General features: G+C 43.9%; 1 protein-coding gene across 1 annotated transcript in view; it reads right to left on the bottom strand.

Moving 5' to 3' along the window:
• The window catches only part of Nol10 (nucleolar protein 10), a 73,682-nt gene that overhangs the window by 17,307 nt on the left and 41,522 nt on the right, over positions 1-14,853 (bottom strand). Inside the window, exons 14-17 of the mRNA XM_051205944.1 lie at positions 6,605-6,731; positions 3,391-3,470; positions 3,100-3,198; positions 1,744-1,833 (exon numbers count right to left, since the gene is read on the bottom strand). Of these exons, the coding sequence (XP_051061901.1) occupies positions 1,744-1,833; positions 3,100-3,198; positions 3,391-3,470; positions 6,605-6,731 (396 nt within the window). The remainder of the gene's footprint in view (positions 1-1,743; positions 1,834-3,099; positions 3,199-3,390; positions 3,471-6,604; positions 6,732-14,853) is intronic.

The following is a 14,853-nucleotide window of genomic DNA, read 5'->3' as shown; positions in this document are numbered from 1 at the left end:
TTTTATTACAACAGTTTCTTTCCTAGAAGAATTTGGTGGGCAGTGATGTAGCTATAAAGACGGAACTGCTCTAAAGAGCCAGGAAGAGATACAGCAGGTGACAGAAGAATATAACATTTTACAATCTTTTCCCTCTCTGAATCCAGCACCAATGGTAAAGCCCAGCATCAGCCCTTAAGACAGAGTGTAATGTACTCTACATAAAAGGGCACCCTATGATTTAAAGAATTTACTTAAAGAATGCAATAGGCCAGGATAAAAGTCTGCCGGAGGAGGCAGCAAAATGGAACAGTGAAGCTGAGGTAGCATTTAACCACAACCAGTGCTCAAGACAGCTGCAAGTAAGAACCTGGTTTCTGAGGAAGGCAGAGAAACCAGAGCACAGCGGGGCTTATCAGCTTGCATTCATCCAGGTGGTCGGAGAGCAGAGAGAAAAGAATAAGCAATCAGACAAGAAGCCCCAGGAGTCCCCAAAGCGCGGCCCATGGCCACAAGGTCCGGCCCTCTATCCCATGACCCAGGCAGATGTGGGCAGGGCTGGGGTTGGGGCAGTGTGTGTGTGTGTGTGTGTGTGTGTGTGTGTGAGAATATACACTACACTGGTTCCCTGCCTGTCTGCTCTCAGCAGGAGAGGAAGCAGGACTTCGAAGGACTCCAGAGTCATTAGGAATCTGTAAAAAGGAGGCACATGTCTGTCCCCACCTTGGGACAATACGAAGACTGTGTCTACTTTTGTATTTTCTGTCTGGTCCCTTGTCTACTGCCACCTCAGAAAAGGCAGGCAGGTAGCAGGTACTTGTCAGCACATACCTCCCATAATGCTGTGTCAAAAAACGAAAAGCAGTTACTTCTAGAATTAAAAAATTGACGACCCAGAAAATTCTACAAAATCATACAGATCGAGAGGATCAAATTTTCACTTTTATCCTCAGAACATCTGCAACCAATTGGCCAGGCCATCGAGGGTGTACATAGCTGAAAGGTGTCACTTTAAAGAAGTCATGTGTATGCTATTCCACGACCTAATGAGGAGTGCCCGGAACACAGCGGCACTGGACACAAGGCTGGTGGTCCAAAAAGTGCTTGGTTCTGAGAGTGGTGCTGAGTGCAGCCGTACTGATGTGGGGTGTCTGTCACTGACCACACCGTGGGACACAGATGCACCACTGAGGTTCAGAGCTCAGGGGGGCTAACGGCAACACCAGCTTCCGCTGCCCCATGCAGATGACCCTGACCAACAGGAGCAAACTGTTCCTCAGCTAGAAGAGGAGGCGGCACAGATGTAAGTGTAGCATAAAAATAAATGCTGATTAAAGTCAAAGAGACAACAACAAAAACCCAGTCAGAAAAGAAAAAAGCAACAGCTGTTTAGAAACAAAAGGATTAAGAAAATTGTAACACAGAATAGGTAGCCATTTAATAATGTGAGAAAATAACACTGTTGTCTTCTACAACCATGGTAACATTTCAGCATACATATGCCACTCCGGAAAATACCACATGTAACTTTAAGAGGACTAAGATAGGAGGAAATGTGCCCCATACTAAGGCTTCCCCTGTATGCAAATTATAGGGAGTGGCTTTCAACTTTACATTTCCCCCCTATTTTCTAAACTTGCCACACTAAGCATATTTTATCTCAAAAGCAAGGGTGGAGGAACCCCAACAATAAAAAGATATTCATTATTACCCATTAGCTGCAAAGCAATTTACTGGTGTTTTGTCTGCCTTAGGACATCTTACCTTAGCTTTCTTTTTCAGTGTGGACTTCTGTTTCTCCTCTTCCTCTTCAATTAATTTAAGAGCCAGTTCTTTGTTAACTTTGGGCAGTTTCTGGTAAAGAGGGAAAACGATGCACTGAGACACTGAGATGAACACATTTAACACTAAGGACTAGTAGTTCTGTGAGTAATCTAAGTCACAAAGGATGCTTCATTCTTATTTCTTACTTTAGCATCCCAGGGTAGGAAAGAATGACAGAAGGAATAAACAGCAGATGGGTCAAAAGGCATGGAAGGAATTGTGAGTGGGCCTGTTGCTGGGAAGCTAGCCACAGACGACAAGGGATCCCTGGGATTGTAGTCACCTTCCCCACCCTCTGCCACAATTGTGGGACCCTCTGAAATGCTCATGGCACTGCTTCTTGCTCCCTAAAGGGTGAATTCTTAATGACAATTCGGAACTTGCCCTCTTCCACATAGTGTTCCATTTAATGTACTAAGTAAAATGTAATTCTGGCAGGCACACACCTCCTCCTGCTAAAACACACACTCACAGTGTCTCTGCTATTATTGATTCTGAACAACTGTGGAAAATGGAAGAGTATTACCTCATTTCAGGAAAAGTCACCACTCCTTTGGTTATTGGGGCTGTATGGATATCACATCCACATTTTAAACCAATGTTCATTTATAAATATTTTATTATTCAGTGATTTGGCTCAATGGATGGGATGCCAGAGAGCCAGGAAAGCAGGGAGAGGCAACAGGAAGCTCCTCCCTGTCTGCTCATGGTCTGGCTGGAATCGCCCAATAGCAGTTCTTTGTCATGAGAAAGCAGGTGGCCCCAGCTGTGGTGGTGGACACCAGCCTACTGCCCCTTCTTAGGAATTAGGGTCCTTCCTCCCTGGAACACTTCTTTCTTGAGGCCTGGACCTAAAATGGCAGGGCTTCCTGCAGTTAGAACCCTTCTTATTCCCATCTCGGTGATTCTGTCTTTCGGGGCTCTACTGCCTGGTAGACAGTTACGTACACTAAATCCTCTCCATCAACACAACAGATGCCGCTTGTTTCCTGAGTCTCTACTGGGCATCCCAGGACGCAGGAACCGGAGAACCAAGCACACCAGGAGACATCTGTCAAACTGATAATCGCAGGTGTTCTTAGTGTGCTCACAGCAGCTGCTGTAGATCATCGCCCAGTGTCTCAGCCTTCCGTTAAGATCAAGGCTGTATTATTCCCAACACTTGACTACCCTCCCTTATGAGAAAGTATACCAAGAAAGCAAAAGATGTGAACTGAGAGACAGAGAACCATGGACACGATGGCTGACTTCTTAACTATTCCCTCTGGTAAGTTCAATGATGACTAGAATCTTTACCTTTAACTGGACTCTCTGTGCACGCGTTTCTTCTATCTTCTGTCGAATTCTATCCTTCCTATATTCTTCATATGCAAATGGATTTACCATCAATTTCACCTTTTCGGAGCAAAAGAGTTAAATGAATGAGGATTACTATTTACTGGCATGTTTACACCATACACCATGACTACTGTGCCAAACAAAGTGGATCCCTTACAGCACAGAAGTATGCTTCATGAGGACATAAGCAGGGCAGAAGCAGCTACGGATGGTTTAGCATTGCCTGAAATGCCTGCAGCCTGTATTTACCTTGTGGTAGAGTCTGATGTCCATGAAGAATCCATGCATATATGCCCGGAGAAAAGGTGATCCAATGAGATGTGTGAGCCCTGCCAAAGTTCACCAGAGGAGGGTATGACTTCCTTCATTAAAATTTAAGTTTTTCTTCCTTTCTTTTTAGCCTTTATTTCTATTTAATGTGTTTGGGTGTTTGCCTGCATGTCTGTCTGTCTGTCTGTGCACCACGTGCATGCGGTGCCTGTAGAGACCAGAAGAGGGTGTTGGAGTTTCAGAATACTGTGAGTAGCCAGGTGGGTGCTGGGAATTACTTAACTACTGAGCCACCTTTCCAGTCATTAAAGAAAGCTTAAGTTTTTCTTAGACACAATTTAATTGTGATACAGTTTCCCTTTAGAGTAAAATATTTAAGGACTAGAACTGTTAAATCTTGACTATCGATGGGGAAGATTTGAGTATTTCTATTAATACCGTTTTCAGTGTCTTAAACATCTTAAGTGTAAAAATGATGGAAAAGTCTTTATGAACTATGACTATGGTAAAGAAGATTGCTTGTAACAGTGGTTCTTGGGTTTGGTCTGTCCTGTAACACTCTATGTAGAACAGGCTGGCCTCCAACTCATAGAGACCTACCTGCCTCTGCCTTCTGTGTACGGGGATTAAAGGCGTGTGCCACCTTTAGGGCTGAAGCAGTTTGATGTGGAAGCGGTCAGTATGCTGGGAATCAGCAGTAGGTTGACCAGAATATAAACTGTTAAGTAGGGATGGGAAGCAAAGCTGAAGCAGTGTTGTCAGCATTTCCAGAGACAAAGGATAATGCAGAGGCCTGGTCTTCCCAAACACAAACAGCTGACAAACCTAACTCACGTACATTAACACCTATGCTATTGGGCTGGGGCACAGGTTAGATGAAGCCCTTGTCTAGCATGCGCAAGGCTCTGAGGTCAACCTCAGTATCACAAAGACCTATTATCAGTGCCAGGCATGGTAACATAGGACTCTAGCACTCAGGGGTGGGGGTGGGGTGGGTGGGGACAGGGGAAAGGCTACCACAGGAAGGTGAAGACTTTAAGGCCAGCCTAGGCTACAGAGATAGACTGTACAAAGATCTACATTATGCACACAAAGTTTCAGTGTGGACTAAGGAGCTCACTATCAGTATTCGGGATCCTTCTCTTATGTAGGCTTTTCCTAACAGATTACATTTAGGACAAGAATACAGGCCTGTAAGACAGAGGATCAAGTAAAGCAACTGCCATTCACACCGGATGACCCAAGTTCAACTCTGGAACCCACATCAACGTAGAAGGATAGAACCAACTCCATAAAGTTGTCCTCTGGCCTCCACATGCATACTACAAAACACACCATGTGTAGTACAAAACACACACAAGTGTAGTAATAACAACAAAAAATGCAGGGCAGGAACATATAAAGTGTACACACATTTAGCAAACACATAAGAACTCTGTGCTAAGTCACAGAAATTAGTTCTTTTAAAAACATGTTTTTAATTAAGTGTGTATGTATCTGTATGGGCGCTTGTATAGCCCAGAAAAGGGTGTAGAATCTACTGGAGCTTAGGTGACTGGTGGCAATGAGCTGCTTGATGTGGGTGTGGGAACCCAGCTTGAGCCCTCTGCAAGAATATTATGTGTCTGTAACTACTGATCCATCTCTCTACTCTCTAGAAATTATTTAGGTGCAAATACTCAGAGAGAGAGAGGAAAAAAAAAAAAAAACAAACATGGATATTATGACAAGACTCATCTTCAAAGGAAACCATGTGTGATACATTAAATGCAGCTTTGGTAAACAAGCAAGTCTCTCCGTTTCGTTTCCTTCTCGGTGGTGCCAAAGACTAAACCAAGAAGGGTCCTGTGAATGCTAGGCAAGCTCTCTACTGCTGACACACAACTCTAGCCAGTCTTCCTTTTATTCTGAGATAATGTCTCACTAGGTATCCCAAGCCAGGCTTGGAACTTGTAACCCTCCTGCCTCAGTCTCTCCAGTGAGTGGGATACAGGCATGTGCTGCCTGGCTATTTCACTACTGCTCTGAGCAACACATGACTTTGACTCCCATATTTAGACCTCAAGATCAGACTGGAGAAAACCATGTAGCAGTTTAAAGCAGCATGCATTTTGGAACAACAATAACAACAACAAAGAAGACAAAATTAAACTTAGGGTGCTCTTTCACTGTCACTTTAAGAGTTAATCAGAGAATACCTCCTAGAGTTGAATATATTAGTGAAATTATAAGGATGGACTTTTTCACTGGAGCCTTAACAGAGAGAACTGAACTGTAATGATATGTAAAAACACACAACTTTATGTATGTGTATGGATGTGCTTAGCACCTAAATTTTCCTCAGAAAATTTCCTCTGATTAATTACCAAAATATAGATATATTTGCTAATGATGTCATGTGGAAGGTGTTTAGGGAACTGGTTGGGGGGGGGGGTCTTGCTCTTTTGATTGATCTCACTACCCAGTGAGTACACCCAGTCGAATGCTACAAAATCTAAACACTTTGATACAAAATAAATCTCTCTGCAAAGTCAGATGTACACTACAGTGATGGAAAGCTGTGAATCCCTAATTTAAAAATCCAGGCCTGAAACCTGAAACACTGGATTGTCAAGTCAGTGCTCAGGACGCTCTGACCTTTGGAGCACTTCAGATTGCAGGCTGGAACGTTCAGCCTGCATGTCTACAGAGCCAGTTCCAGGACAGTCTGGTCTACAGATCGAGTTCCAGGACAGCCAGGGCTACAGAACGAAACCCCGCCTCAATGAACAAAACAGAACAAACATGCAAAAGTCTTTTCTATTGGAAGATTTGAATCCTAAATTTTGGATTAGGTTCTTTATGACTAAATCTGAAATATGCAAGAACCACCTGGTTACAGTCTTCAAGATTTCAAAGTTATTACACTTCCATTTATCAAACTCTCACAGCCATGCTCTACTCTCTGGACAGGCCATCAGTGTGCTAAAAGGAAGCCTCTCCCAGTTATGGCTCAGTGTCAGCCAGTTGAACTTACCTAAGCCTTTTTTCTGAGCAGAGATTACAAATTTGGTCATTTAGAGTATTTTTGATATATGATTTGACGGAAACAGGACATTTGGGAAGTCAGACAAAAACAGCTCAGTCGATTCTAATGCTCAAAACTCCTAAATTGGAAATAAGACAATTTCATAATTATTTTATCACATTTTACCTAAGTTTTCAAGGTCTTTCTTGGTGACAAATTTGTAGTCATCATACACCGTGCTCTCCGGATTCTCTTCTAATTCTTCTGTCAAGTTGTCCAGGAAGGAACACCATCTGGGAGCAGGACCCAAAACCTGCAGGCAGGGTGCATAATTAAAGGTCACTATGTCACCCATAACACCTCATTGCCAGGGCTCTTTAATCACAGTTGTATTTGTTTCAATCAGAAAAATGCAGCTCAATATTTGTAAACACGGCAGAAAATATAATAGAAAAGGAATCAACAAAGTAGAAGAATGTAGGCTTGAAAGGGAAAAGTGCAAAGGTATTATGTTGTTACATTAGAACTGTCAAAACACAGACCAGCAAGTCAGATACTTTATAATAACTTCTACTCATTTACCTATATGCCCATCACTGAAAACAGTGCTAGAACTCTACAATATATATTTAGCACCAGGATTTTAAAAAGCTTGTCAACCACAACAAGCAAAAGCCTAAGGTAAGAATTACTTCCTCTCAAGATTTTTCACTACTTGATAATCCTATCTTAATTTTATGTGACCCAATTAAGCAGCATCAAAGTACTTAGCCCACACAAGAATGAGGATCTCAGTTTGATCCTCAGAACCCGTGTTAAAAAAACAAAACAAAAAATCCCAAACCTAGGTGTGGTAGCATATGTTCACAAGTCCAGCATTGGGGAGATGGAGAAGGCAGATCCCTGGGGCTCAATGGCTGGCTAGCAGAGCCTAATCACAGGGCTCCAAGCCAATGACAAATGAGTCTTTAAAAAAAAAAAAAAAGATAATGGCACTTGAGGATTTATATCTGCAGTTGACCTCTGGCCTTTACACATATGCACACACATGGTATTCACCCCTCCCACACACAGAAACATACAATACAAACACTGTAACAACTGTTGACCTGTAAGAGATTTTAAGAAAACCAAATATAGTTCTAGCCAGTCTAAAACAATCCTTAGTATACAAAGAATGTTGCATATAATTAGAACCTACATGTTTTTGTTTTGTTTTGTTTTTCATACAGACTCCGTCCCACCTGACCTAAAGTAAAAAGCTAACAGGCAGCCCAGGGAAAGGCTGGGAGACTGAGCAGAGCTTATGGCAAGCTAATGCAACCAACGTGCCCCACTCCTCCCTACAGTACCACTGTGACTGCAGGTAGCATTTTACTGTTGACAGAGTCTTCCTCGGCACCATGCCACACCCACTGAGGCTCATTCCCTGGGGTTACTACAGACAAGGGAACCTGGGGTCAGCACAATGGAACTTCCAATGACAACTTACCTGTTTACTTCAGCAGTAATTACACAGGGGGGGAAAACCAAAATCATTAAGTTAGGAACTCAAGTTTTTGAGAAGGTAGAGGAAGAGGCACAGCAAAGAAGAAGGGCCCTTGCTAACCCTTCTTCAATTAAAGGGGAAAAGGCCCCAGTGCAGTGTCGCAGAGGCTATGGGGCTGAGAACATGAAAACCAAATCTTTATTTATGGCTGTGAGCCTAGCCTTTAATGGCTGAACTATCTCTCCAGCCCAAAAACCAGTAGCTGCAAACCTGAAGGAACAAAGCTTTCCCAGCAACCCTTTCTTCTTTCAGACAGGAGAGAAGTGCTCTACTGTCACTCTCCTGTAACAGAAGGCCATGAGGCCCCAAATACAGAGAGTCCTAAGACCCTCGTCAGCTTTCTTCCTTTCTTCCTTCCTTCCTTCCTTCCTTCCTTCCTTCCTTCCTTCCTTCCTTCCTTCCTTCCTTTCTTTCTTTTCTTTTTTGTTTTCTGAGACAGGGTTTCTCTGTGGCTTTGGAGCCTGTCCTGGAACTCGCTCTGTAGACCAGGCTGGCCTTGAACTCACAGAGATCCGTCTGCTTCTGCCTCCCAAGTGCTGGGATCAAAGGCGCATGTCACCACCACCCAGCTTGTCAATTTTCTTTATGCTGAAGTCTCAGCACGTAGGACCACCTTCCAGGCTGTAGGTGCTTTATAAATATGGGACGAAGCATGTACAGACTTTTACACACCACATGGTTACACTTTAAAATGCCTTGCAAAGCCATTTCCAAATGGTCTCTTTTTCTTACTTAGATGAAAACGTGTGTCTTATAAAACTATCAGATGTAGGATCACTTGCTGATGAACATCACATCTGTTCTGACTGTGGTGCATGGGACTCTTGGTGTCACCAGGAGACCAGTTCCAAGTCTCCAACCTATAGCAAAACGTGTGGGGAGGGGACCGATGAAGCAGGCACTGCTTATGCTTGTAAACTACAAGTGCCCTCCTGTATGTTCTAAATCACAGTAAGTGACCACTGAGCAGATGTGTGGGCATGGTTTCAACCCCATTACTGCAAATGGCCATCTATAGATTATTTACGAAAGTAATACTATATTTATTTACTTATTTATTTTGGTTTCTCTGTGTAAAAGCTCTGTCTTGGAACTATCTTTGTAATCAGGTTGGCCTCAAATTCAGATTTGCCTGCCTCTGCCTCACAAGTCCTGGGATTAAAGGCGTGTGGCACCATGCTCGGTGTAATGCTTTTAAAAAAGTTCTGGTGTATGGGGTGGAGCTGGAGAGTGCTTATTGCTCCTGCAGAGGACTTGGGTACAGTTCAAGTCAGATGGTTCACAACTGCCTGCAACTCCAGTCACCGGGGCCTATCAGCCCTCTTCTAGTCTCCTCAGACTCCTCCATGGATGTGGTACACATAAACTCATGCAGGAACAAACACATACACATTTAAAAAATCATTTTAAAAGCTAATATGATATAAGTGCAGGCAGGTGGTGGTGATGCACACCTTTAGGTCCAGTGTTCAGGAGGCAGAGGCAGGTGGATTTCTGAGTTCAAGACCAGATTGGTCTGCAAAGCAAATTCTAGGATAGCCAGGGCTACACAGAGAAACCTTATCTCGAGAACAAGCAAATAATTATGTTGTAAATAATTATTATATTGCCTAGGGCAAAGTGACCCCCAAACCCTTCTCTCCAAAGCCCAAGTGTTACATAACCAAGACTGAAACAGTCCATTTTGAAGGGAAGTTCTCAAAAGAGCTTCAGGAAGTCCCTGAAACTGACTGGATTCACTAGGCCCCTCCCTCCCTGTCAGAGCAAGCTATAGACTCTGAGAGTACCTCTGACAAGGTAAGGTGCAAAGATGACTCTGAAACTAGACAGCTGCCTGGAAGCAGCAGAAGCCAGCTGTACAGCCCAAAAAGGCTTAGACCAACTGAGACATCTGGGAAGGACACTCTCCAACCTGGTGAGCTGCCTGTAAGCTCTGCAGTGTGCTCTGGGTTCCAGCTTAGTGATTGTCACCTGTGCTGGAGTGGGCTTTGGTAATGCAGTTGTCTTTTGAGGAATTTCTGCTCTTATAAATAACCCCTCACCCATATTCCTATAAGTAACCTCAGTAAAACTCATGGTTCACCAAGCCAGACTTTGGTGGTTGTCAGTTCTCTATCTGGGGTGAGTAGATGGTGTGTTGTGTCCGCAAGAAAAGTTCATCACAGAACAGCACAACTGTATAGCCCATTAAGAATGTCTACAGAAGAATCATATTAATTCATACCCCCTATCTGGAGAAAATAAAGATAATACAGTGCCTCATCAATGTCAATCTAGGTCAGGCTTGCAGTCTAAGGAGTCAGGTCAGTTACAATAAAGAAAAAAGGGGTTTTATAATTTTTTTAAATATAATAATTATAGGTAAGAAAGAGATGATGACACTGTACTACAACATAAATATACATTCTAAACACAGCTTCATGTAGTAAATATAGATCAAACTTAGCTAAGCATAATACACATATTGTGCATTTTTTCATATTAATTTTTAAGCTTGTACAGCACGATTCTTTAGGGAGAGAACAGATTTTTGTATTTCCTCCTACAGCTTACTACATGTTGGCTCCACAGCCCACCATCACCGGCATTTGTATTCAATTCTGACAGCTGAGGCTTAATAATGAGCGATCACAGACTAGGTGAGCCAAAGGGAGGGGCTGTCTTCAAGCATGTAATTGCATTTGCAGCATAATGAGCTGCCTAATTGCACATCCAAGTTTACATGCATTAGCCTGAGTAATTATGAGTCATTCAAAGGTGTACCGCTCTGCTGTAGCCTTTGTCCCCTGTTCCTAAAACTCAGGTTAACATCACTGTGATTTAATCTCAGTGCTTAAGACTTACTTTATTTTATTTCTTGGGAACAAGTTTAGCCCAGGCTGGCCTCAACTCATAATAATCATAAAGATGACCTTGAATTCCTAATCATCCTACCTTTGCCTCTCAAGTGCTAGAATCACAAATGTGTGCTATCTCACAACAAGGCTTTCTTTTAAAAGGGGGAAACATTATCTTCTACGATTTAACTTTAATTTGGTTTAGAAGCGCAATTTAGAATGAAATAGTAAGAAATAAGGCCAAGTGAAGCAACAGACCATGTTTATGTGCTCCCCCCCCCATCAGCTGTCAAGGCCCAGATAGTCTATGCACAGCTCTGAAGGTACAAATGAGCACTGGGCAGCATGTCTATATTCAAGAGTCACGGGAGACTGGACATCCTAGGCAAACAGTTAAGCCAAAACTAATAGCAATATTAAGAACTTCAAGGAGCTTTCAGCTAGTGATTGTAGCTCCTAACACCTCGTTAAAATGACAGTAAATATAAAAAGGACTGAACTGTGAAGGACAGAAGAGGCTGAAGTGGCTTTGGAGAGTACGCTTGCTCTGCAAGAGCATGTTCAAGGCGGCAGCAATGAGAAGGGGGCAGAGATAGTCCCTCACAGTGCATCTGGGGCAGAAGGAAGCACACGCTGGGGCTAGTAAGTGCCTAATTCCCACACCTCTGAGGAGACCAGAGGATGTAACTCTGGAGGAGAACCCTGAGCTGCACCACATGACTGTGGGGTTGAAACGAGAGCTGGTCTAGATGTCAGGGCCATTCCTAGTCCCTTGAATGGCGGACGCCCAGCATGCACACTTATGCTTCTGCCTCAGAGAGAACCCAGACTGTCCTCTGTGGAAAGCCAAAGGGTCCAGAAGGTCCTTGGGCATTGGTATCTGGAAACTGGTTCAAAGAGTCAACAGGAAAACTTCCAGGGACAAAACAAGGTGCAGGGGGATTCCCCAGGCAGCATCCACAACCTAACTCTCACAACATCTACAGGAAGCATCCACAGCCTCACACTCACAGCATCTAAAGGCAGCATCTACAGCCTCACTCTCACAGTATCTACAGGCAGCATCCACAGCCTCACTTTCATGGGACCTACAGGCAGAATCCACAGCCTCACTTTCATGGGACCTACGGCGCCCCCCCCCCCCTTCCCAGGATCTACAGGCAGCATCCACAGCCTCACTCTCACAGCATCTACAGGCAGCATCCACAGCCTCACTCCAGCATCTACAGGCAGCATCCACAGCCTCACTTTCATGGGATCTACAGGCAGAATCCACAGCCTCACTTTCACGGGATCTACAGGCAGCATCCACAGCCTCACTCTCACAGCATCTACAGGCAGCATCCACAACCTCACTCTCACAGCATCAACAGGCAGCATCCACAGCCACACTCACACAGCATCTACAGGCAGCATCCACAGCCATCACTCTTACACAAGAATGGACTGCTAAAGATGTCCAAGACCATCAAGAGAAACATCTTCCACTGTAGAGAAAGAGAGTAAAGCTAAGCAGAAACCCTGCCGCCCCCCAGCCTAAATCCTGTTAAGACAATAGATGAAGAAACGGTTACACTGTGAACAGGCACTGTGGGGAACACGGGAGGAGAAATGTGATGAGGAAGAAGAGGTAGACGGCCACCCTTAACTGAACTGACTGCATGGAGACCCAAACAGAGAGACTGCAGAGTCCTTCTGGCTACAACTGCTTGTCTTGTGTGAGGTCAGCAAAAAGACCTGCCTGGTACAGCCCAAAGGGGTCTTCTTGCAGGCCATCGCAAGCCTCCTCTTTCACTGAGTGGGACAGAAGCCATCAGAGGTGCTGGCACAGGACTGACAGGATCTGACTTGCTTTACAAGATCCCTCTGATAGAGGTTGGGAGACTTGCTGGTTCCAGGCATTTAAAGAAATCTCTGTTCAGTCATTAACCAACAATTAAGCAAGGCAAACAGACTTCTGGGGCTCTGTATAACAAAGAGACCAGACTTTATGGTTAGTCAGGAGCCTTACCACACAAGCAACAAGGAACTTGGTGTGGGGAGTACAGGTCCCTAATTCCACATTCTCTTTAAAGTTTCTAGTTTTCAACAACAATAACAACAAAATGACAAGACACGGGAGTACAGGACACACTGTGTTTGCTGGAGATGGGAGAACAGGAACAGTTTCCTGCGTGAAGTCATAAAGACACTCAGCGACTGACAAACAGGGGGTGGTACGCGTTGTACACACAGAATGAACTAAATCCATCACTCAGCAGGAAGTAACTTTCTAATACACACCACAGCATAGGTGGAGCCTGAAAACAGGTAGAAACCAAACATCCATTATATGAAGTGTTCAGAAATAGCGTATAGTGACAGGAGACAAATGACCCGTGGGACTGAGGGGAGAGAGGAGAGAAATGGCAAGGGGCTTCCTTTTTGTTTGATATACCCTTGAATTAGATAGTGGTGACAACTCTAGGATGCTGAATATACAGAAGCCACTAGATTACATATACCCTTAAAAGGCAAACACTAGAGTTCTTAACCAAGTTGTTAACTCTAATTAAGGGGGCTGGAGAGCTGGCTCAGAGGTTAGGAGCACTGGCTGCTCTTCCAGAGGTTCTGAGTTCAATTCCCAGAAACCATATGGTGGCTCATGACCATCTGTCATGAAGTGGTGCACACTTCTGCCTTCAGGTATACAAGCAGGCAGAACACTGTATGTAAATAAATAAATCTTAAAAAAAAAAAAAAAAAAAAAAAACCCTAATTAAGGATCACATGGTGCATGTAACTAGAAGACCGTCCTGGAACATTCTTGCATTTCTGATGGGGATATTCTCTAGGATTTGGGCAAGCTGGCCTGTCCAGGACCCCATTCTGAGGTCTGCCCCTGGTAATTAGATCCAGTAAAACATTTCCAGTAGGGATCTCAGAGTGTGTGCCAAGAGTACTGAAACACCTTCTACCTTAAGAGTTTGGCTTTGTGGGACTTGTATTTGCATCAATCTTTAAATCTTTTTATTTGTTTTCAAATTTTGGCACTAAATTTGGTGGGGAACAGCAAGTTGGTTCTAGGGACCAACTTCCAGGAGCCATTCCTGGTAAAGCTGAGCCACAGAGGCCAGAAAGCCCCAAGAACTTTCAAAGTCCCCACCCCATCCCTGGGAAGACTGCCTGGAGAGACACTGCTTCCCAGCTCAAGGAGGGTGTTAAAAAGCATCCACTGAAGGCTGTTCTACCAGGGCATTAAGAATCTGGAACCAAACAGCATTTTGAAGGTGAGCTCAGGGAGGACCAGATGCTCCTGCTAAACTAGAAACGTGCGGAAGCAAAGTGACACTCCAGTGAACCCCTCATTTACGTGAATAAATAGAGCTCATCAAGTCATCTGTCTCAGATATTTTAGACAAATGTAGAGCCAGGCACGGCAGCACATGCCTTTAGTCCCAGCACTCAGGAGTGACCTGCACTCAGGAGGCAGTGGGAAGGAGAGGTCTGTGAGGCTGAGGCCAGCCCAGTTTACACATAAGGGTAAATAGAAACCTTGTCTCAAATAACAAAAGAAGAGAGAGATTCAGAGAGAGAGAGATTCAAACCTAACTCATGAAGTAAAAATGAAACGTATTACATCTCTTTCTGCTTTACATTTTAAAAAATGACATATAGTTTAAAATTTTTTAAGTGTGTGTGTGTGTGTGTGTGTGTGTGTGTGTGTGTGTGTGTGTGTGTGTTTCTGTGCATGGGATTGCATGGGGGCTAGAAGCAAGTCCCTGGAGCTGGAGTTACAGGTGGTTGTGAGCCACCCAACCAAACTCAGCCTCTGGAAGAGCAGTATGGCATTTAATTGCTGAACCATCTCTCTAGCCCCCACAAATAGTGTATTAAATATCATGAAAACCTCCTCAGCTTCCATTTTCCTTCAACACTGATTGAAAAAACAAACAAGGAAGAGGGCAATGTTAACACAGTCTCATTCTTCAAAGTCCACTGTTAGCTGGATGAGATGAACAGATTTTTAAAGGTCCCCCATACACTTTTTCCTGAGGAGCCCGGCCTTG

This window comes from Phodopus roborovskii, unplaced genomic scaffold (genome assembly GCF_943737965.1).
Source record: "Phodopus roborovskii unplaced genomic scaffold, PHOROB, whole genome shotgun sequence".
NCBI lineage: Eukaryota > Metazoa > Chordata > Mammalia > Rodentia > Cricetidae > Phodopus > Phodopus roborovskii.
Note: the sequence above shows the minus strand (reverse complement) of the source record. Positions and strands in the feature narration are given on the sequence as shown.